This window comes from Eriocheir sinensis, unplaced genomic scaffold (assembly GCF_024679095.1).
Source record: "Eriocheir sinensis breed Jianghai 21 unplaced genomic scaffold, ASM2467909v1 Scaffold311, whole genome shotgun sequence".
Classification (NCBI taxonomy): Eukaryota; Metazoa; Arthropoda; class Malacostraca; order Decapoda; family Varunidae; genus Eriocheir; species Eriocheir sinensis.
The window spans coordinates 427,501-452,355 of record NW_026111623.1 but is presented as its reverse complement, the minus strand read 5'-3'; the positions used below and the strand labels follow the sequence as shown (position 1 = coordinate 452,355).

The following is a 24,855-nucleotide window of genomic DNA, read 5'->3' as shown; positions in this document are numbered from 1 at the left end:
ATATATATTTATTAATTTTTGTTGCAGCACTTCCTGACTATGGTTGGTGGCACCATCTCCATCCCATACATCCTCACTCCTCTAATGTGCATCGATGACAATGATCCAGCAAGAGGTAAAATTGTGTGCACCATCCTATTTGTGTCAGGAATGATCACCCTCCTTCAGTCTACCATTGGAGTCAGGTAAATTTCTATGTATATTCATAACGTAAATCATAACAAAAAGGGGTCTTAGAAGCTTTCACTTATCCATGTCGTCACTTAGCATGGGGTGACACTTTAGTTCAGTGGCTCATGATAGGATATTGACATTCAATTACATATTTCTATATTTCAAATGTTCATTTAAATTTCACATTGTTTTTAATTTTTATTTTTTTCCTCAATACATTAAAAATTGAGGACTACATTTTCTGAGTGAAAGTTTTACCAATATTTAAATTTTTTTTGGTCATGCTATTTTTTTCTTATTCACATTTCTTATTTCTTTCAGGAATAATTTTGTATACATTTACCGCTGAGATACTGGGATTAAGCATACACAGTGGTGGGCACCGCTTACTGAAAAGTTAGCTTTGCTAACTGGTAATCTACTAACTAAAAAGTTAGCTCTGCTTACGCTCAACCGCTAAACTGATAAAGAAATTAGTGGAAGCTAACGCTATCCGCTAACTGTTTTTTATATGGATTTAGCTTCGGTATAGTATTTTCGCTCTAAAACCCTTAAAAATAGGCCTAGTGACCTGAAATTTCAATATGATGTAACTTAAACATAAAGCTTTCCAGAAAGGTATAACATGCCATTCAAGTTGTAAAGGCTCTTCGTCTGTCCGTTAATGATGGTGTCCTTGTGTTGGTACATGACGCACCGGAAGTGCAAGACATTGGCGTTCATCAGATCTCTTGTTTTAAGGACAAAGTACTTCTCCAGGGGGGCCAGGGGTTCTGGAACTTCTGGGACTCTTGGCGGTCAGTTTGAGTGGCCTCCGCCTCACCCTCAGCTGCTGCCGGCTCCTTAACAGGGTCACCATCCTCAGGGAGAACAAAAACATCCTCATATATCGTCTATAACGATAAACAAGGCGACAATAATGAACGTGACTACACGGTGACAATGTTGCAGCTAAAATGAACAAAGAGCCCAACAAGTTTATCCTAAATCCGTATATTTTACCCAAGATCTCCCGCAAATTTATGCATTATTTACTTTTTTCCATAACTGACTTTTATTTTTATTATTTTAAGTTTATATCTTGTCAGGTGGAAAATATTGAATTGTTGTTATTAAATCCCGAGTTCAAAGAGTTGGAAATGGAAGATGTATTACCCTAAAATACCAAAGTGCCCCTAATAATTGTCCAATTACCCTACTTTAAGGTGAAATTTACCCAAAAGTTGAAGCCCTGGAATTATTGTGATATGTGGCTCAACTGGTGCTGTGTCTGCCTACAACGGAGAAGAACAAACCTGTATGATTTTGCTAGTGGACTTTAAGTTAGCGGAGGAGGAACTACATATAGCAGAAACTAATTGGTCCGCTAACTGTTTCCAGAGTTAGCGAAAATGCTAACCAACGAAAAAGTTAGCTTCACTAATTAGCGGTTAGCGGATTAGCGGAACCGTGCCCACCACTGAGCATACATGGCCCCTTATTCCAGGACATGTCAACAAAGGCAACCAAAAGGAACATAGATCCTGTAAATTGTAAGATGGTGACTGGGGCCAATGGTAACAATTTTTGCTAAGAACAATTATAAGTAAGGTAAAATAGCTTTTATTGATTTTGCAACCTGCTTATGTGGAATAATGATGATGGTGTGATCATGACCCTGAAGGCCAACCTTTAATGGGGTGAGGAAACTTGCAGTTTTGCACCCCATCGTGCATAATGTATTGGCTACATCATTAACTCCTGAGACCATTGCTCTCACATGCAAGAAAGCATAAGCACAGGCAGTTTATCCAACAAAATGCAGAATAGGAGCATGTCAGTGCAAGTATCCCTTACTAATAAAGGATTCACAACAAGGCTTCCACAACGAGAGATCCTGTTTATCTAACCGACTGACCTTTTGTAACAACTCATTTCATGGCATAACCAAATCAGTGAATGTAGTTCATCTGTGTTTTCAAAAGGCATTCGGTCAAGTACCACACCACTGATTAGTTTACAAAATCAAACTTCTTGGTATTGAAAGTAAAGTACATGAAAGGATCTGAGTTGACTGAGCAACAGATAAAAAAAAGAGTGGTTATTTTAATGGAGTTGTCTCAAAGTGGGCACTTAACACTTCTGGTGTACCTCAGGGTTCATTTGTTGGTCCAATACAAGTCATAACTTGCATCAAGGGATAGATGTTGGGATCAATATTTTCATTACAAAATCTGATAATGGCAAGAAGATTGGTGAATTGGTCCTCTCAAACCAAGATAGGCAAAGCCTCCAAGAAGGTTTGTGTAGAATTTCAGTTAGGTCTGATAAGTGATAGATATCCTCTGTTACTATAATTAAGGAGAGGCGGTGGCTGGTACGGTGTTCAAGAGGACGTAGCTGTATGTCCCACCCGCCACGGCAATCAAGCTGGCAGATTTTCAGCCATCATTGAGTGGCCTAAGACTAACCACATGCTGTCCTAAAGACCTACCTATCAACCTGGACTTCATATTCTCTCGAAAAGAGGGTCAAAGATGAACTCTGAGGCATGAGCCCAGCAAGATGGTGCCGCTATAAACACTTGCCTGCACCACAACAGGCTGGGGCCGACCACCAGGGGAGGCAGTGGCTGAGTGGTTATCATGTGGGTCCAGCACTCACCGCATCATGGAAGATGCGGGTTCGAATCCGTCGCTATCACCTGGGATTTTTTAGTCACCGCCAAGTGGCCTAAGACTACCTACATGCTGTTCTGAGGACCACTCATCAACCCGGACTCTAGAATAACTGTCAAAGTGAATCAAGAATGAGCTCCGGGGGGCAGCATGAGCCAAGAAAAGATGGCACCTCTTTAAACACTTGCCTGAGCCACAATGAGCTGGGGCCGACCGTCAGACCCATCAGGCCAAGAGAGCCTACTGGCGCCATAAGTGAAAAAAAAGTTCGCATCTGGAAAGGCTAAAATGTTAAAGAAAAAAAAATCATGTTCAGAGTCAATAAAAAAATAGGAAATTCAATTATGAAATATGTGGTGTTAAACTCAATACTGTATAGGCTACAGTGTGTTTAGGATCTTTGTGTACAATATCCTTAACATGCCATTAAATAATGGAGGTGGGAGGGTGGTAGCAGCATCATTAGGCGAAATGGCAACATGGCGGGAAGGCGGGCAGTGAGGCCTTTCTCCGCAGCCAGATGGTACTGGCGACTAACAGTACTTTAGCGGTACTGGTACCTTGGCGGCACTAATGGTTCTGGAACTGAAACGGTGTTGGTACCGCTGAAGATAGTACACTATGAGCCCATCCATAATAATTATATGTGCTGATTTATTTTCTAAAAAGTAAATATTCAAGGAGAGAGAGAGAGAGAGAGAGAGAGAGAGAGAGAGAGAGAGAGAGAGAGAGAGAGAGAGAGAGAGAGAGAGAGAGAGAGAGAGAGAGAGAGAGAGAGAGAGAGAGAGAGAGAGAGAGAGAGATTTACATAGATTACATAGATTTACATATGGTAGATATTCAGACCACACAGACCTTATATTTCAGACTAGGTGGTCTGTTCTTAAATCTAAATGAAATTGTATTAATCAAACGGCACGAAGACTTTGCATTTCCACTTTAGTAAATATTAAGTTGAAGGATGTGTTGGTCGTGTTGGTCGAGCTTGTTTTTAAAGAAGTCAGTTGTGTTGCACTGGACCACTGAATCAATCAATCAATGGGGTCATATGTTGGGGGGCACGCGACCTCACCTACGACGCCAAGTCCGGGGTTTGTCCGGCGAGTCTCCATGCAGGCCCCATTCTGAGGTGACACCCCCCCGGCGTATGCCCCAATTGACTGATTGATTCCTAGGAAACCATACCATTCAGGGGGCTTAAAGGAAGCTTGTTAATCACGTTGGTGACTCATAACATCATACTGATAATGTAATAATGACACAAATGCAATACTGATTTTTAAAAAATGGGTAAAGTATTAAAAAAAAATCGGGACAACTCCCTTGTTCCTTTCGCATGTTATGGGTGAAGGCTGTCTGGCTGTAGTTAGCCTTGCATTCCATAGATGCCAGTGAACACTCAGTGGTGCTGGTTTCAAGATCAAACAAATATCCCCACACCATGCAGTGAAAATAAATTTTGGACAATATTTATTTGTGTGGTCATGCCTTCACGTCACAACTAAAGGGCTAAGTAGTACTCATTCTTAATTTGCCTACTGTTTTTTTTAACATTTGCTTCTTATTCTGATTCCATACAATTCTCTCTGCTTCCAGGTTACCAATCATCCAAGGTGGCACCTTCAGCTTCTTGGTTCCAACCATTGCTATCCTCACTACCAGCTTTGAACCATGCAGTGATGTAATACATCAAAACATGACATCTTCAGAGATTGAAGAAACATGGCAAGTTCGAATGAGGGAGGTGCAAGGTGCAATTGCTGTGGCTTCCATAGTACAAGTTATTATTGGATTTTCAGGTACATATATTACTATTTACTAATTGTATGATAAAAAACAGTATACATGTATATTTTATTACATTGTTGAATTTTGCAAGTGACACACACACACACACACACACACACACACACACACACACACACACACACACGCACGCACACACACACGCACACACACACACACACACACACACACACACACACACACACACACACACACACACACACACACACACACACACACACACACACACACACACACACACACACACACACACAGACGCACACACACACACACACACACACACACACACACACACACACACACACACACACACACACACACACACACACACACACACACACACACACACACACACACACACACACACACACACACACACACACACACACACACACACACACACACACACACACACACACACACACGGTATCGTTCCATTTTATGGACAAAGAAATGATGAAGAAAATAATAACAACAATGATAAGACCAAAGCTTGAATATGCTGCAGTTGCGTGGTCGCCTCACAAAAAGAAGGATATCAGAAAGCTGGAAAGGATACAGAGAATTGCAACTAAAATGGTCCCTGAACTCTCGAATATAACGTATGAAGACATATTGAAGGAGATGGACTTGACGACACTGCCTCAAAAACTCAATTTCTCCACCTATCAACTCGACACAATCTTCCAAACACCTATCCCCTATTCTTCGAGAACACTCAGCTGTCACCTTCTTCAACACTAAATATCCTCGGTCTATCCTTAACTCAAAATCTTAACTGGAAACTTCACATCTCCTCTCTCACTAAATCAGCTTCCTTGAGGTTGGGCGTTCTGTATACCGTCTCCGCCAGTTCTTCTTCCCCGCACAGTTGCTATTCATATACAAGGGCCTTGTCCGCCCTCGTATGGAGTATGCATCTCACGTGTGGGGGGGCTCCACTCACACAGCTCTATTGGACAGAGTGGAGTCTAAGGCTCTTCGCCTCATCAGCTCTCCTCCTCTAACTGATAGTCTTTTTCCTCTTAAATTCCGTCGCGATGTTGCCTCTCTTTCTATATTTCATCGATATTTTCACGCTGACTGCTCTTCTGAACTTGCTAACTGCATGCCTCCCCCCCTCCCGCGGCCTCGCCTCACACGACTTTCTAATCAAGCTCATCCCTATAGTGTCCAAACCCTTTATGCAAGAGTTAACCAGCATCTTCACTCTTTTATCCCTCACGCCGGTAAACTCTGGAACAATCTTCCTTCATCTGTATTTCCTCCTGCCTACGATTTAAACTCTTTCAAGAGGAGGGTATCTGGACACCTCTCCTCCCGAAATTGACCTCTCTTTTTGGCCACTCCTCTGTACTCTATTCAGGAGCAGTAAGTAGCGGGCTTTTTTATTATTATTATTTTTTCACGCACTTGAACTGTCTCCTTCTCTGTAAAATAAATAAATAAATAAATAAATAGATAAATAATATATATATATATATATATATATATATATATATATATATATATATATATATATATAGAGAGAGAGAGAGAGAGAGAGAGAGAGAGAGAGAGAGAGAGAGAGAGAGAGAGAGAGAGAGAGAGAGAGAGAGAGAGAGAGAGAGAGAGAGAGAGAGAGAGAGAGAGAGAGAGAGAGAGAGAGAGAGAGAGAGTGTGTGTGTGTGTGTGTGTGTGTGTTGAGTAACTATACAGGGCCTGAGCTACACTTGTGTGGTCCTGCTTCCAAATCTATATTTGTCTAGTCTTTCCTTAAATTGCTGCACACTCTTTGCCTTCACCACTTCTGATTTATTCCAAGTCCTTTTTTGTGCCATTGAGACGTTCCCATTCTGTCTTTTTTTTTGTTTCTCCTTAATTCCCTGACTTCACTTCCTTTTTCAATAAGAGCTTGATATTTTAATTCCTCAAAGTTTCATGTTTCTATATTATTATTACTTAGAGGTGTCATAATAACTCATCACACTTTTTCTTCAACTTCTGCAGTATGTGCGGTCTTTGCTCTAATTTCCATTCCATGGAACACCCATCTCTCCTCCTCTAAACATCACCTTCTCTTCCTAACCAAAACACAGGTTTCTGGGGCTACGGGCAGTAATTTTTACCTTATTCACTACCCCTATTCTGATTCTGAATTTCAATCCAAAGCTGCATAGCGAGTCTATGTACTCCCGTGCCTACAACCTTGACCCATCATAATTTTCCACCATCTGGCCTAGACTTAACTGTCATTCTCTTATTAAATATATTTGTGCTGTCAATCTCTTCCCTAACTCTACCAACTATGCATAATTGTCTGAATATTTGAATCCCAAAGTGAAGGACATCTTGTCTCACCCTCCCTTTGCTAAAATCTCCATCATAGGAGGTCTAAATGTTCATCACCAGCTTTGGCTTTCATCCTCTTTCACTAACCAGTATGGTAAATAAGCCTACAGCTGTGTTCTCCTTAATTATCTAGAACAGTTGGTTCAGCACCATACGTGTAACCTTGATCGCCTTGGAGATACGAACTACACTTTAGCCCTCTTCCTAATTTTTAATTTTTCATCTTATCCCTTTAAAGTATTCTTTCCATCAGGCTCCATCGATCACATTCTTATTTCCGCTAGCAAGTCTGGCAGCTCAACTTTTAGTTATTCTTTAGTGTCTTTCCCGAGGCAAAACCACTCTTAGATCTGAGACATCCATTGCACTCCTTTGCAGTGTGAAGTTTCACATTTGAAGGTATTCCACAGTTCTACAGGGTCATCAAGGGTGCTGAGCACTTTAAACTCTTTAGAGACTGTAGTACTCATGCGCACATGCCAAGGGTTTTGGTCTCGAGATGAAGCATGATATGGTTACATCTTGAAATTCCTCTTGACTTGGTATAAGGCTTGAGTGTTGCAAAACCTTGCAGTTGTGGAGGATCCATCAACGATTGGTTACAAAGATGTTAATATTCTTAACAGATGCTTTCCATATATAAGAGCCTTGTCCGCCCTCGTATGGAGTATGCATCTCACGTGTTAAAGCTCCTCTTTAACAGTTCTCTTTGACAGAATGGAGTCTAAGGCTCTTCGTCTCATCAGCTCTGCTCCTCTTACTGACAGTCTTCTACCTCTTAAATTCCACCGCCATGTTGCATCTCTTTCTATCTTCTATCAATATTTTCATGCTGACTGCTCTTCTGAACTTGCTAACTGCATGCCTTCCCTCCTCCCACGGCCCCGCTGCACTCGACTTTCTACTCAGGACCATCCCTATATTGTCCAAACCCCTTATGCAAGAGTTAACCAGCATCTCCATTCTTTCATCCCATTCACTGGTAAACTCTAGAACAGCCTTGGTCTGTATTTCCTCCTGCCTCCGTGGTCTAGTGGTCAGCGTGCCTGGCTTCTACTCCCCGGGCCCGGGTTCGAATCCCGGCCCGGGCAGTCGGCGTGCAGCTCACCCAGCTGTTCATCGTCCCTCTCGGGCTGGTCGATAAATGGGTACCTGTGGAAACCTGGGGACGGTAAACTGTGGTAACCCGGATGTCACACTGGCCCGTGTCCCGGGGTAATGGGCTTCCTCCCACGACAGGCTCAAGGGCCAATGTTACGGAGATGAGCACCGATGCCACGCGCTGCTACAGCGTATGCCCCCAACTTTACCTTTATGACTTGACCTCTATCCAAAAGTGTATCAAGACACCTCTCCATCCGATATTGACCTCTCTTTTGGCCACTCTTTACGTTTCCCTTTGTGGGAGCAACAATAAGCGGGCTTTTTTTTTTACACTATCTTTTTGTTGCCCTTGGGTTGCTTCCTGTGCTGTAAAAAAAAAAAAAAAAAAACTTGTTGAAGCTGCAGAGACCTGAGAAGTCTGAGTTCACATCTGGCAAGTTGATAACTGACCGTATCGAAGAGCTTTTTGAACTGGTAAAGCATTGACATGAGTTTTGACAGGGGATGCTTACAGCATTTGATTCAGTGCATCGCAATGCATTCTGGGATCCCCTGCGACTCCGCTCGATTTCTGCAAGTCTAAGACTGGCCTGTACTTTGGAACTGAGAGTGCTGTGAAGTGCATGCGTGTGGGAAGGGGTGTCCAGCTACTTTCCCATGAACGTCGGAGTGAGGGAGGGCTGTGTCCTTGCCCAATCACTTTTCAGCACTTGCATGGACTGAGTAATAGGTAGAATTGTGGTTCAGTCATTCTGGAGCATTTGTTGGCAATATTAAGGTCACTGACCTAATTGTTTTTGCTGATGATGCAGTAATCCTTGTAAGGTCACAGGAGACTCTGCTGATTGTACATAAGGCACTGCATGAGGAGGCAGAGCCCTTGAGCCTCCAGGTCCCAAGGCAGGATCAAGGTACAGGTGTTTGGAGGCTTACAAGATAAAAAAAAGTACAGTCTGTTCATATGTGTGACAAGGACATTGATATCTTGGAAACTTTCACAAACCTTGATAACATAGTACAAAACAATGGTGGGTCCCATCAAGAAATCTTACGTTGGATTGGCTTGGCTTATGATGTTATGGACTCACTCAGCATGAGTACTTGCATGGTGCTGTCAATATCGTTGCAGAAGGACAGAGAACTGGATATTCAAATCGCTCTTGCTTCCTGTCTTACTCTATAGCCGTAAGACATAGACACTGAATAGTGACTTGAAGAGGCAGACTGATGCCTTTGGTAATAAATACCTATGCAGAATCATGGAATATCACTGAAATGGCTTTTTGTCAAACCGGTGATTACTCTGCGAGACTGATTAGATGCCTATTACCTGCATAGTCTGTGAACAGCAACTCTGGCTATACGGGCATGTGGCACACTACCCAGAAGCTGATCCTGCTCACCGAGTTTTTTTTCTGTAGGAGACAATCTTGAGTGGAGGAGTCAAAGAAGATGCTCACATAGTTCATGGCTTCAGCAAGTTGATAGATCATGCCTCGAGGTATTCGGAATGGGAAGGGGGCCTGCATGGAGATGTGCGGAGGAACCCCCAGGTTTGACCTCATATGTTGGGCAAGGCGACATTCTCTCCTGTTGATTGATTGATTTTCCACCTCTTTGGGAGTTCCCCGTTTTTAGTGAACACTCAATAATATCATGTATTAATCTGATCAGTTGTTGGCTATACTTCTTTATGGTGTGCATTGTTATCGTATGTGCAGATTTTATCATATGTTTTCCTACTCTTGACAGGGCTGATTGGCATCATCCTTCAATGGATCACACCCCTGACAATTGTGCCTACAGTCACTCTGGTGGGACTCAGTCTTTTCAACACAGCAGCAGAGAAAGCATCCCTCCATTGGGGTATTGCATTCATGTAAGTTTTAAGAAAGTGCCTTGTAAGTCGAATTGGTCGTAAGTTGAAACTTCCTTAAAAAAAAAAAATATACTATTATTCATTATATCCTACAGTGGGTGTTACTGCACCTCCTACTCTCTCCCCCCTTACCCCCTCTCTCCTCCTGAGGTTACCTCGCCCCAGTCCTGCGTTTGGGTGACCCTTTAGCCACACAATAATGTGCAACGTTATGAAATGGGGTATATTCAGAGTTGCCAGCCAGCAGGTGTCACCACCGACTATGCCTTTGTGCCCAAAAAGCTTGAACTATTCTTTCAATTATCGGAAACTACCTGTTTCTCTGGGACTTGTAACAATTACACCTCAATACAATAATACAATAAGTGATACTATTACATAAAAATATAGTTGATCACTTATGTTGTTTTATTTATTGGTACCGAGAGAAAATAGATGACCGAGGCAAGTTTTTCTTTCTTGCATGAAAGCCCTAAATAATCAAGCAAAATAAGACTTTTTTTTAAAATAATATTCATACAGTCAAACCTCGGTGTACGAGTGCGTTAGTTAACGAGTGTTTTGATTCACAAGCCAAAAAAAAAATCACAAGACATGCTTTGGTTCACGATTGGTTTGTAGGTCTTTTTTTTTTTTTTTTTTAATTTGTCGCCACCTCAATGGTAGGGACACGGGCTATATGGAGGCCGTCGGGGTCAAATGCTTACGTCCCTCCGAGGAGGGACCACAGACCTTTGCTGGGTGACGCCTCATAAAGGGGAGGGGAGGATGCCGATAGACCGACTCTGTCGGCTGACGTCAGCCTAGCCGACCAAAGTTGGTCTTTCGACGAGGACTGGCGGTTTTTGTTCTTACAAGTCGAAGAAAGAGGAGAACAATGGGAATAGTCTCAGTTAGGGTTGCCACCTTGAGCTAAAAAAAATTAAGGAACGCAACATCCCATTCCCCAATACAGAAAAAAAATCCATTTATTAAGGAACAGGTGGCAACCCTAAAATTTCTCCAGCCTGCCATGACTGGCAGCCGTTGCTGCAGGAGGAAGGGGGGAGGGACGTTACGTTGCGTATTTTACACGTATTTCAGGACAACACTTGACAAACATATTTTCATGGACTGGTTTTGTGGTTCACCGAAAAATGCGCTCACTACAGTTTTAAAATACTGAATTTTATCTTCTTAACTATTCAAACAGCTAATTACGGAACAAATGGCGTTCCGTATGTTCCGCATGTTGGCAACCCTAGTCTCGGTGCGCGTTGTAAACTCGTAGAGATCAGTGTCTAAAGTAAGGGAGGTCAACCCATGGGAAACTTAGGTGATGTCAGGCGGTGTGTGGGAGGAGCCTCCTCTCTCTCTCTCTCTCTCTCTCTCTCTCTCTCTCTCTCTCTCTCTCTCTCTCTCTCTCTCTCTTCCTCAAAGGGTATAAAAGAAGCTGAGCTAGCAGGCACCACCAGGCAACCCCACAGTGGAACGCCAGCGCTCGTCGGGTGAGCAATAGGGATGGGCAAGTACCGTTAATTTGAGTACCGGTAGTACCGGTACCGAAAACTCAAGTACCGTTAGTACCGGTACCGGTACCGGTACCCAAAGGAGTTTTTTTTTTCTTAATGACTTCTGATGAAATTCCCAAACAAATTTCCTGTAAAGAAAACCCTCTCTCTTCCTTCAACTTAATATCAACTAGAGTAGAAATGCAACGTTTAGGAGCCTTCTGATTAATGTAAAATCACTTAGGTTTAAGGACAGATCACCTAGTCTGTACCATGGGGTCTGTGTGGTCTAATTTTCTATGTAAATCTATGTAAATCTCTCTCTCTCTCTCTCTCTCTCTCTCTCTCTCTCTGAATGAAGTGAATATTTATTTTTTCGAAAAAAAAAAAGCATGTATAGTTATTATGGATGTACTCGATCATAGTCTAATAACAATAAAAATATTTATTAGCAACCTAAAAAAGAAAAAGAATCGGACATGAAGAATTATCCAGTAACTCCAATAAATAAATCAAATAATGGAAACGGGAGCTGTGAGGAAACGGAAAGCAGGACAAAATGGTGGGAACTTGGGGAGACGGTCAGCGGGGCAGTGACTCAGCGTCTACACACAGGGCCCAGGGTTGCCAACTGGCAGTTTTCATTACCAGATTTACCACAATTGGTAATAAAAAACGAGTTTGGTAATGAATTACTGTATTTTGGCAATCTGGTAATGGGAGTGTAAAAATTTGGTAATAAGTGAATATGTAAAGAAATAGGAATAAAAATTATATATATATATATATATATATATATATATATATATATATATATATAGAGAGAGAGAGAGAGAGAGAGAGAGAGAGAGAGAGAGAGAGAGAGAGAGAGAGGCGCTAGACACGTTCAGTTCCAGTATGGGACGGGGCTCTTACAGGCCCACGGACAACACGACAAAAGTGCGAAATCGAATGAAACATAAGATGTTGGAGGCTATTTTGAGGATACGCACAACCTTGATTGTTGTAAAGATCTAATAATTACTGAAAGCATGTTAGAGAAATTCAATGTTGGTATGTATGAACATACAAGAAGTCAAGATTGTCAGAGTAGTAAGGATGATGGCCTTAATGCTCTGTACGAATAACTCCCAACTCTTGCCTCTGGATCCACTCACCAGCTGATCTGTCCCATGGCATCTCTCACAGTAAGTTTATTTCTTATCACAGTTTTCTTATCCCAGTCAGTAGCATTATTCGTGTAACTTGTATGTACATTGGATCTATAATTAGCAATAATTAAAAAGTTTGGTAATGAAATGACGAATCTGGTAATAACTGGAGTCGAACTTGGTAATGCCTGTCGTACAAGAGTTGGCAACCCTGACAGGGCCCATAACACATGGAGGCGGGCGAGCACCGAGTGATCATTAAGCTTCCCGGAACCCAAGTGATCATGATGCTTCGCGGTACCAGTACCGATAGCAGTTATCGATACCAGGGTATCGATAACTGCTATCGGTACTGGTACCGCGAAGCTTAATGATCACTCGGCACTGCGCATTGCCGTTAGGATCTTAGTGACGCTCGGTGCTCGCCCGCCTCCATGTGGTATGAGCCCTGTGTGTAGACGCTGAGTCACTGCCCCGCTGACCGTCTCCCCAAGTTCCCACCATTTTGTCCTGCTTTCCGTTTCCATCACAGCTCCCGTTTCCATTATTTTATTTATTTATTGGAGTTACTGGATAATTTTTCATGTCCGATTCTTTTTCTTTTTTAGGTTGCTAATAAATATTGTTATTGTTATTAGACTATGATCGAGTACCCACTACCCATATCACCGAGATATCCACTCACTAAGTGGTGATCTCTCTCTCTCTCTCTCTCTCTCTCTCTCTCGCCTGCTACACCTCCAATATTTAATCATCTTATATAATTCATCATGCAATTCTTTATAGCCAGAAACTCTCGCCAAGGATTCAAACTTTTTCGTTAATGCTTTATTGATAAATATGATCTCTCTCTCTCTTCTCTCTCTCTCTCTCTCTCTCTCTCTCTCTAAAGTTAACGAGTCATACGAATTTAACAGTGGCAAGTAAAAAGAAAACGAAGTCTTGGGTTAAAAGTTAGTGAGTCCCACGAGTCTTTAGAAAACGCTAGTATATATTGTTATTGTTATTAGAATATGATCGAGTACCCACTAGCCATATCACCGATATATACTCTCACTAAGTGATGATCTCTCTCTCTCTCTCTCTGAATGAAGTGAATATTTATTTTTTCGATAAAAAAATAGCATGTATAGTTATTATGGATGTACTCGATCATAGTCTAATAACTATAACAATATTTATTAGCAACCTAAAAAAAATCGGACATGAAGAATTATCAATAACTCCAATAAATAAATCCGAGCAACTGGTACCGGTACCGAGCAATCTGGTACCGGTACCGTACCGTTTAGCTGGTACCGTCAGTACCGGTACTGGTACCGGTACCTGCCCACTCCTAGTGAGAAACTTGGCCCGCCCTTCCGCCGGTTGTAGACTGATGAGTTGCTCACTCGGCTCCAGTTACGGGCTGCCTAGTGTGCCCGTGCCTCCGCTCGGCACGCATGCCGGCGGAGGCGACCCCTACACCCGCCCGAGGACCTGCATCGCCTCGACTCTCCTGCTCCGGGCCGCCATTGCGGCAAAGGCCCGGTTCCCTTTTAAGGGGACAAATCTTTGACATGGCAACCTCTTTACATAGGAGTACATAGGAAGAAGACACCAGAAGACCTGGCGGTCTATGGCGAGGTGTCTGTTTACTACCGCTAATACTAGTAATCTACGTGTGGTAGGACAGGATAGAATAGATGAAGGCTCCTCCTCATCCACCTCCCTCCGGCAACGTGCCGGCAGGAAATAGTTAGAAGAGAACACCATGTGCCTTTAAGGAAAAAGGGACATGGAAATTTTACAGTAAAGAGAGAAATAAGAGGAAATTACTATCCTTAACTTACACTACTGGTGACCTAAGCTGTGGGGGAAATCATTAAGTCGTCAGGTTGGCGCCGTGCTGCAGTGTGCCTGAAACATACGAAAAGGGTCAGTAAAATCTAATATCCCTGAAGTACTTATCCAATGAAGACTTGAAGCTATTGATACTCTGTGCGCTAACTACTGACGGTGGGAGTCTATTCCAGTGATCGACGACTCTATTATTGAAATAACTTCTGCGCGCCAATGTGTTACATCTAGTTCCCTAGTCCTCTCTCCGCCCGTTCCGGTAAATTCTCTCTCTCTCTCTCTCTCTCTCTCTCTCTCTCCAGGCTAATTAAGTAACACACACACACACACACACACACACAAAGTAACAACGTAAAGGTGTATAATGTATAATGTCCATTGAGAACATAAGAACATAAGAACATAAGAACGCAGGAGTCTGCAAGAGGCCGGTAGGCCTGTACGAGGCAGCTCCTTTGACCCTAAGCTCCCGTGTATCTAACCCCACCTAATATCGCTGTCCATGAATTTATCTAGTCTATTTTTGAATGTGAGGAGAAGAGAGAGAGAGAGAGAGAGAGAGAGAGAGAGAGAGAGAGAGAGAGAGAGAGAGAGAGAGAGACTCTTCCGTCACACACACACACACACACACACACACACACACACACACACACAGACAGACAGACAGACAGACAGACACACACACACACACACATAGAAATAGACAAACAAACATACAACTTCACCCCTTCAAAGAATCCCAGAATACCTGCTTGGGCGGCTACATCCAAAAAGAACTGTTAATTGCCTTTACCTGCTGCCGCTATCCATATAGGCATAAACTACCCCGGTATTTCCAGCCGTAACGACTTGAGAGACTTGTCATGTGTAGCTATCATCTTTATCTTATGACTAAAATAACCGATTACATTCACTGTTTTATTGAAAAAAATAATAATTGTCATCTGCACATTCATGAAACCAATCCATTGATATGGGTAAAGTACCGATTTGAAATAATCGTCTTGAGGCAAGAATAAGCCGCACTGAGGGACTTTTATTTTAACACGGTCCCGCAGCTCTCGGGTTATACAAGAGTTACCCAGCAATTTATCCTTTTACCCCTTCCACTATTAAACTGGAGCAGCCTTTCTGTCTGTATTGCCTCCTGCCTATGACTTGAATTCTTTCAAGAGGAGAGTATCAAGACACCTCTTCCTCCAAAATCAACTTCTCCTCTGGCCACTCATTTTTTTTTCTTTTATTGGAGCAGCGCCTTGCAGTTGTTGTTTTTTTCCTTGAACTGCCTCTCTTGCTGTAAAAGAATAGGAAAAGGAAAATAGTAATAATCTGTCACTGATGACACTGGTGTGCTTGAATATTTTGGACAATAAGCTTTTACATTTTTTTTGTCGGTATTATGCACCTAAAATTATTAGTACTATACAGTATTTTTAGGTGATTGCCTACAATGTGGAAACAATGCTATTATCTTCATATATGTTTCTAGTTTAAATCAAAGTGATTTCATTAAAAAATTATTGAGATGAGATTGTACAACTATTTCTTTCCAAGCATAACCTTGTATCCCACACTCCTTACATTCTACTCTTTCCAGATTTTTTATTTCACATATTTAAAGGGTTTCTCACTCATTCTAGCTCTATTTTTCTTTTCATCTCATCATTAGATTGGTAACTTGTAGTTTTTATTTATTCATTTCATCTATGTTATGACCTAACTGTAACCATACTACTTTTTATTGTATTGGTTGATGGTTCTACTTGATTTTGGAATTCAGAAAAGTATTTGCCTCAGTTAAATGTATATACCAAAATATTTCTGGTAATTTTTCACATTTATTTCTTGCAGGACCATAGCCTTGCTGATCCTGTTTTCTCAGTACATAAAGGAAGTCCCAGTGCCTGTACCTGTTTTTAAGAAGAGTTCAGGATGGACTGTCTCAAAGATCTACATCTTCAAACTCTTCCCAGTGAGATATAGTATAGCCAATATATACCTGTGTAATGTATTTCTCTTTATGAGCCCTTAGATTTTTGGAGTATTTCTGTAAATATTTGTAAGCAAGAAAACTAACTTTTTCCATTTAGCCCGTGATTTTACCAATATCAGTCAATCAATCAATAGGGGCACACACATAGGGCGCATCCTACAAGTTATTACCACAGTTTACCTTCCCTAAGTTTCTCCTGGTACCCATTTGTTGACCTTCCCAAAAGAGAAGATGAACAGCTGAATGAGCTGTGTGTCAACTGCTCAGCCCAGGATTTGAATCCAGGCCCATAGATTCATAACTAGGTGAACTAACCACTATACCACAGAGGGACTTGTGGTTAATGTCCGGCTTATGCAGATTTATTAACCCTAAGGGATGGGTGATGAGTTTTCTGGTCTTCCTATTGTGGGCTCAATTTGAACTTGCCATGTGTATGTATGTGTCAGCTTGCATCCCAGGCTAATACACAACTCATCCCCTGAGTCCCCAGCCTTTTCTTGTTTTCTTGCATCAGATTCTTTGCAAGAAGATAAGGAAAGTAAGGAGCTTGTATGAGTAGTTGTCAACTTGTCACAGCCCGCCACGCCAGTTCTTGCACCACCCCGAACACAGGCCTTCTGTGTGCAGAGAGTAACTCCACTTCACCACGGCATTATCACTTGATCTAGAGACTTCCCTTTAAAAGTATATTAAAGAGTAATGATGAATAAATGTAATATTATTAAAAGGAAAGCTATAGACTCAGGAAGAGCCGAGAAATTAATAATGGAAGATGAGTAATTTCCAGGATCATGTAAAAATATCCCTGCTACAGAAGAGGACTCATGCCTGCCACCCTCAACTTTTAGGGTATAATAAATCACATATTCCTACTGGATGAAGTATGAGATCAAACACATTGACACAAAGCATTATTCGTCCCATGATTCCATACTCATCTTTACCATATAATTAAAACCCAATCAGAAATGGAAGTTAAAGGTAAAGCTGGGACACTATGACTGCTTGTGGTGGCAGTGTTCATTTCCAACCCATTGACCTTTTGAGCCTGTGGTGGGAGAGAACCCATTAAACCGACACAGGGCCAATGTAAGATCCGGATTACCACATTAACCTTCCCCAGGTTGGTCCAGGTACCCATTTCTTGGCCATCCAGAAAGGAAGGATGAACCGCAGGGTATGCTGCACATCAACTGGCCAGTCAGGATTTGTAGTAAGGGAATGCTAACAAATGAGCAACTTGGACAACCCATCAGATTGTTATCATTACAGTCCCTACGCCCCTGTCCACCCAGCAGTGAATGGGTACCAGGTATCAATCGGGGTTTGTGTCCCGTCTCCTGGGATCTGTTCCCTTATCCTAAATTCCTTCCCCTTCTGTCTCTCTCCGGCATATGACCACAGATGTTGCGCCGACTAAACGAAACTTTCCAAACTTTTTTTGTCCTCTTGTCCAGGTTGTAAGGAAGAAAAGAGCTTATAGAATGCTCCAATACTCCAAAACAGAAAATTATGTGCCTCGCGTTGGCGCGCTAAAACTCCTTCGAGGCGAACCATATCTTCATGCAGGACCACCACCTGAGGCTCCTTGCCCTTAGTGGTAAGGGCAAGAGCCAAGTCAGTGTTTAGCTTGGGTGTTTTCCCTGCCAATTCCTGCCCACTAACAGTGTAGATCCTCCTGAACCTGTTGGACGGGTAACGAGTAAGGGATGGCCTGGAGCCCTCAGTAGCAGAGAGAAGAGACTTGGTGGCAGTATCTAGGGAGAAATCCATAGGCTGTGCCCTGGTAAATCTAATGTGGTTATCATCCACAGGCCTGATTTCCCCTGGTGGGGCTGGACGGTGAGCCATTTGCGCATACCCAAGCGCCTCCGGAAAACAGCGGGCAATGTAGGCCATCATAATATGAAAGATTGGAGGGGAAACTGCATCATTTGCATTGGCTCTTGCGCCAGATTCATCCTCCGAAAAATCGCCCGAGGGATCCTCAGGGGCCCCAATGGAGGAAGCAGCTTGAGATGGACCCAGGATTCCAGAATGGGGAAGTGGTGGACCAGGATACTTTAGTGGTCCAACCAAAGATCTTGGCGTCGCAAATTGAGGATGTGGGGTGACAGATTGGATCTGATCATGGTGGTAGGGGGCACTGGAGGAGGTGGCTGTGTGACCTGGAGCTCCTGTGTGCCTTGTGGACTGAGGGGGGGCATGATGCCTGGCATGCGTTGCACCATGCGTTGCACCCCCCTCTGGCTGTGTGGGCTTGATCGAGTCCTCAGTCAGAATGCCCCGGTGACTCACAGCCTGGTCCTCACCCAGGGCCTGTGGGCGGGGGTGTCGATCTGTAAATACACACCTGTCCCTGCCCTGATCACGTCCTGAAGGAGATCCTGGATGTGGTGGAGCCAGGTCTCCCCCCACCCCAGGATGTGATCGGTTGATCCTCCATGGAACATCCTTGGGTGGCCTAGAATGTTTACCCGTTGAAGGAGCAAGGGAGGATGGTGCCTGAGCTAAACCTAAATCATTCCCGGACCTCTTCTGCCTCCGGTTACCCTCCACCTGCACTTCAGCTAGGAGTGACTGCACACTCTGCCTTGTGCACCGAACTTTGAACCGAGGGTGAGGAGGTAGCTGGAAGAGAGGCAGTATTATAGCAGCTAACCTACTCTCTACCTCCTTAGCCACCATCACAGACAACATGGCAGGGAGAGAATCTTGTTGGCTGCCTTCAGGAAAACCCAGAAAAAAAGCAAACCCCTTGAAGAAGGTAGACATATCCTAGGGAGAATCCTTAGAAGAACCAGGAATCTGGGACACTGAAACCTCTGGTCCCAGCGATCCATGCACGGAACCATTGTCTGATCCCGAGGGAGTGGGTGACAAGCGTCATGCGAGGCAGGGAAGGAGGTGGGATTGGTCCTAGTCCTTACATTCCCTGAAGAGAGGGAAGATTTCCTCTTAGCTTTATACTCTTGCCTCTTCTGCAAGATATGCTGGTACTTAAGGGCACTGAGAACCAGCTGGGAACTCCACTCAGCACACTCGTGACACCTGTTGTTTACATCACAGAAACCATCACAACAGATAATACATACAATGTGTGGGTCTTTGTGGGCACTCCCAAGAACTCTCCTGAAACCAGAAGAAGCACAGACTCTCCTGATGAAATGTGAAGACGAGGAATGATGAGACAAAGGCGATGAAGAGACAAGTGGGGAACCGGCGCTGGAAACATTGCCGTTAGGGCAAGACTGCTCCTGCCCGTTTACGCCATCTTGGCCGTGGGAAGCCTCGCCGACCCTGACAAACACAGGAGACGGTGAGAGCAAACTCTCCTGGCAGTGAGGTAACTCAGCTATAAGGCTAGAAACGAGAGACAGCTGGGGAGTAAACACGAGAAAGCACTGTAGAAAACTCGAGTCCGCAAGATAGTGCGTCTCATAAAAGAATGACGGTCACAGCGGAGGAAGGCTGGGTTGCCATGAGTTGCCAGAGGTTGCCAAGGGGGGAATACGATGGAAATTCTTTTGAATGTTGGATTAGACGGCTGGGTAGTAGGGGAGCATTGTAAATGCTAATATAAGAAGCAGGTTTTACGTGAAACAAATCCCAGCTTGTGGCACCGGGCGGGGCGTAAACCCGCGACGTCCTGGACATGGCGCCGTCACACTAATCACTCAGCCACCACCTCCCCATAACCCCTCCCCATATGCATGACTAGACTGTACTGTTTCATCTAGCAATCCTCTAAACACCTGTACCTTGATCTTGCCCAATATCAAGTTGAGTCCCAAGGGCTTCTTCTTATGCAGTGCCTCAAGAGCCATCGCCAGAACCTTTAGTAACTCTATAAGGGTTACTGCATCATTGGCAGAAGCAAATTCAGTGATCTTGGCATTGTTAGCAGATGTTTCACAATGACTCTGATCCAACACTTAGCCTAATACCCAATCCACACAAAAGTTGAAAAATGATGTGGCAAGGACACAGCCCTGCCTCACTCACTCCTGTATAAACGGGAAAGAAGGAAAACACACTCCCCCCAACATTTCACAGAACTCGGTCCCAGATGATAGGCCAGTTAATGGCCCAACGGTCCTTGCAGGATTCACGTGAAGTCACAGGAGAATCCAGAGTGCTTGGCGATGAACTGAATCAAATTCTTTCTTAAGACTGACATAGGATGTAAGCAGTCCTTGTTGAAACTCACATCAGCATTTTATAGGAACATGAAGTTCTGAAATACGGTGAGTTGTCGACTTACCAGGCATGAACCCAGGTTACTCAGGTTTCTGTAGCTTCAGCAACCGGTTGCAAATATGCATGAACGATAGATGGGCAAGCACATTGCATGGCACCTTGAGCAGTGTAATACCATGGTAGCTGTTGGAGTCCTGATGGTATCCATTCCCTTTCCAGATAGGGATGACCAGCCCCCTCTTCCAGTCAGGAGGAATGGTATCAGATTGCCATACAGCTCAAAACTACATTCAGCCTGCAGATCAGGGCTCGCCTGCAGCTCTGAGCAGCTCCACACTTATGTTACAGATACCAGCTTCTTTTCCATCCCTCAACCCCATCGCAGCCTCTCTCACCCCATCAAGAGAGGGTGGTCATTCATTAATGGGTGGATCGGAATCTGTTATTTGCAACCCAGCAGCTGGAAGCTCGCTCAGAGGATACACCATGTACAACTGCTTAAAGTACTCAGCCCAATGACCCCTCTGCCCATCCATGTCTGACACAAGGCAACCATTTGCTGTTTGTGTAATGTTCATCTGAGAGGGAGGCTCAGAGCAGAGATTTTTCAGGGCTCAGTAAGCTGTTCAGAGGTCATTTGCATTGAAATGGCTCTCTTGACTCTTGACATACCTGTCTTGGATTTAGGACAACTAGCCGCAAACTAACTGGCCGCGGGAAACTGGCCGCCAAATTTAGCAGTAAAATTAGTCGCCACGGCCAACTCGCCGCCGCATGTAACTTTTTGTTGTTGATAGATAAAATTGTGTTTGATAAAACAAGAGGGTTAGAATTTCTTTATGGAGTGCTTTATTAGAATAAAGAAATATAAAATACTTATGCAAAAATACTAAAATTTCAAAATTACTTTATTAAGGAATTGAGAAAAAAAAAAAAGATTCAACTGCAAAAATCTATGAAAAGTTATGGGCAAGTCCCCTAAGATATTCAACATAATTTCTACCCTCAAATGCACTGACAATTGCTTTAATTCTTTCATCTACTTGTCTGTATTTCTTCAACTTGACAGGTGGATCTTGCCCTGCGATCAGCTGCCCGGAATGTAGGTCTCTTCCACATTGGACTTTTTCAAACAATGAATTTCCAAACAGTAGGATGTTGCATTCCAAGTTCATTTTGCAGTTTTCCATGAGCAGCTTCTGCGTGATTGTTTGTCCTGTCTTCGTTACTAAAAACTTTCCACATTTCGTGTGGAAAAAGTGGAGCACGTCTGCCGTTTCCCCTGCTGTTTCTTCTGCCAACATAGTTGTCCTCAAACCAATCATGAGGCACTTGAAGTTTATCTGGCAGCTCATCAGCGAGGTTTTTTCAAATGCTTCAGTCATATATTCCATGGGAATAAATGCCAGGGCCAGGGTTTGTTTTTCTTCATTCCTACCTTCCCCAACACACAGTAATTTCCATCACAACTATCAGAGAGTTATCACAGACTTATCGAGGTCACTTCCCGATTTTTTTTTTAATAAAAATAAATATGTGGGTTAACGGAGGAAGTTAACGGGTCCTTTCAGGGTTGCCAAATAGCATAATGATTAAAAATTAAGAGAGTCGTATCTTAGGATCCCGACCTGAGTCAGTTATCAAAAGATTTGTCTTATTAACACAATCACAGATTTGTCTGCGGCGGTCAGTTCGCCGTGGCTAGTTTGCCGCGGCGAGTTGCTCGGCGGCTAGGTGCCTGCGGCCAGTTGTCCCAGTCCCACCTGTCTCTATCTCTATTCAGGAGAGTTCTAGTTCTACTCGACAGAGCTCTATATTGGTCCCAATTCTGAGCAAGCTTGGCAGCACAACTGTTATCAGTTGCAAAGAACTCGGCACTCCAGAATACCCTAGCTGCAGTTCTGAAGGATCCTCCAATGAGTGCTTACAGGGATGTGTTCAGTCTTCTTGGCCACCCCTCTAGCATTACTACACCAAGTTCAGTGGTGGAACTCGGGGCCCTTGTACCAAGAAACTCCAATTTTCAACCTCCTGGATATTGCAAAATTCGGGAGGAGAGCTATTGGTGTTCTTGGTACCAGAAACGACTTAGGTGCTCATAGTCGACCCTGTCAATGCCAGTAGTAGCATCGAAGTTGCCAAAGAGAGTGATTGTGTCCCGAGGGGATCACTGGTCTAATACAGAGTTGAGTTTGACATACAACACCTCCTTCTCTTCAGTTCCACACATCTCAGTAGGTGTGTACACAGTAATAAGCAACAAGCCCAGGGTGTACTTCAGCCTCACTCACATTGTACGCTCATTAACTAGAGTAACCTCAACCACAAACGGCTGCAGTTGGCTGGAGATGCCCATAGCTACCCCCTTAGGACAGGCATCATTGCTTATGCCGGACCAGTAGTGAGTGTACCCCTCACTACTGATCTCGCTTCTCTAAGGCCTCCTTGTCTCAGAGAGCCCCACTATATCTGCCTTCGGTCTTTTGAGCTCATTCACTAGGTAAGTCAATCCAAGATCCTCCAAGATGCTCAGCATGTTCCAAGAGTCCAGACACAGAGTTCTTTGAAGGTAATCCCAAGGCTGGTTCAGCATGCGGGTGCCGCTTACCACACCACTCTGAAGACCCTCACCAACCCTTTAAATTAATTATATCATATATATGAAATTTGGTGTGACATAGTGACACATTAATTAGTATCTTAAACAATAATCCGTCTTGGTTGTATCCATTTCCAGCCACCCCGGTCCCCTTGGAAATACATTCTACTAAAACTTGCCAACAAATTCTGGCTAACTCTGGTCAGTACTAGCTGAAAGGAAAACCTTTGCCAGATGAAGCTGCCTCTATGCCCTATACTATTTTCTCTCTACCTTTCTTTGTAATGGTGTTTGATATACTATACCTGAACACTAGGTATGTCATCTCACCATCATACCTTTCCTTGCAATGGTGTTAGTTGGTCTTCCAATATTATTTTTTAACCATTAGTTGTGGGTAACAAGAAAATGCAATGTTTATAACGAAAGCAGATTAAAAACGATAATTTCTAGTGTCAGCAGTATGGGTTTGACAAATATTAGTAATCGCCTTAAGCCCTTGCTGATGTAGTGCCTCTGTTTTGCTGTGCCTTTTTTTTATTTACTTACATGAAATGTTTCTTTATAAATATATTTTTCTTGCTTATTCTGTTTAGTGATCTATATACTCATAAATATATTATTAACCAGTAGCATCCAACCTCACTCCCTCCCAGTTCACAGTTAACTATTAGATTTTATGGATTTTTTTTGTGTGTGAATGTTTTTTTTATTTTGTGCCACCTCTCTTATTGGGTTCCCATTTTTATTCATTCAGAGTAGTTACTGATAAACGTTTTATCATAATAATAAATACAATAGTTATTCTGTTCTTTTAACGGATGTCATACTCAGAATAAGCAACAACTGTGGTGGTGTTTTTCATCACTTACCCTTCTTTCCATGATTCAAGAGATTTGAATATTGGAATGTTTTATAGCAAATTAATAATGGAGGCATTGCTCCATCTACATTATCTTTCTATATTCTAGCCTAGTAAGTATAATAAATTGTACAATGAAGGGATAGAAAAATGAGCTTGACAATAACTTTTGACAAGAGCTGCAGCAAAGAAATCAGGAGGGTAGTAAATATGGTTCTACCAAATGGAGCACCAAATTAATTTGTTATATTTTTTTCTATGTTCAGGTTCTTCTGGCAATCCTTATTTCTTGGGGATTTTGCGCTATTCTCACGGCTGCAGATGTGTTTCCGGAGGGTAATAAGGCACGCACAGACCTCAACCTTGGCCTCATTGGTGATTCGCCATGGTTCAGAGTTCCTTACCCAGGTTAGTGCCACAGCTGTGTACTCAGTAAAGTAATTTATTCTTTCAAGGATTGACACATTCTATCCAACAAATTTGGGAATTCTGATGGTAATTTAACCTTACTTCCTCTCTGTCATATGAATGAAAATATATATAATCTAATCCCACCAGAGCCATGTCAGTCGGAGGGAAAACACAACAACTCTAATTACAGACATTTTTACACCTCCATCTAAGAGCTCCCTTAATTAACCCATGCAGTGTTTAGCACGCACATAATACACCTCTTAGGGATGTGTTTAGTTTGTACATTCAGTCCAACTTTAACATCAGCAGAGGTTAGGTAACAGACACACAGAGGCGTTGAAGATCTGTAGGTA

The 24,855-nt window shown here is 43.0% G+C and overlaps 1 protein-coding gene across 1 annotated transcript in view; it reads left to right on the top strand.

Moving 5' to 3' along the window:
• Window positions 1-27: 27 nt before the first annotated feature.
• The window catches only part of LOC126991630 (solute carrier family 23 member 1-like), a gene marked incomplete at its 5' end in the record, with an annotated part of 59,329 nt that continues 34,501 nt past the window's right edge, over window positions 28-24,855 (top strand). Inside the window, 5 exon segments of the mRNA XM_050850323.1 lie at window positions 28-185; window positions 4,428-4,630; window positions 9,825-9,951; window positions 16,283-16,403; window positions 24,355-24,496. Of these exon segments, the coding sequence (XP_050706280.1) occupies window positions 28-185; window positions 4,428-4,630; window positions 9,825-9,951; window positions 16,283-16,403; window positions 24,355-24,496 (751 nt within the window).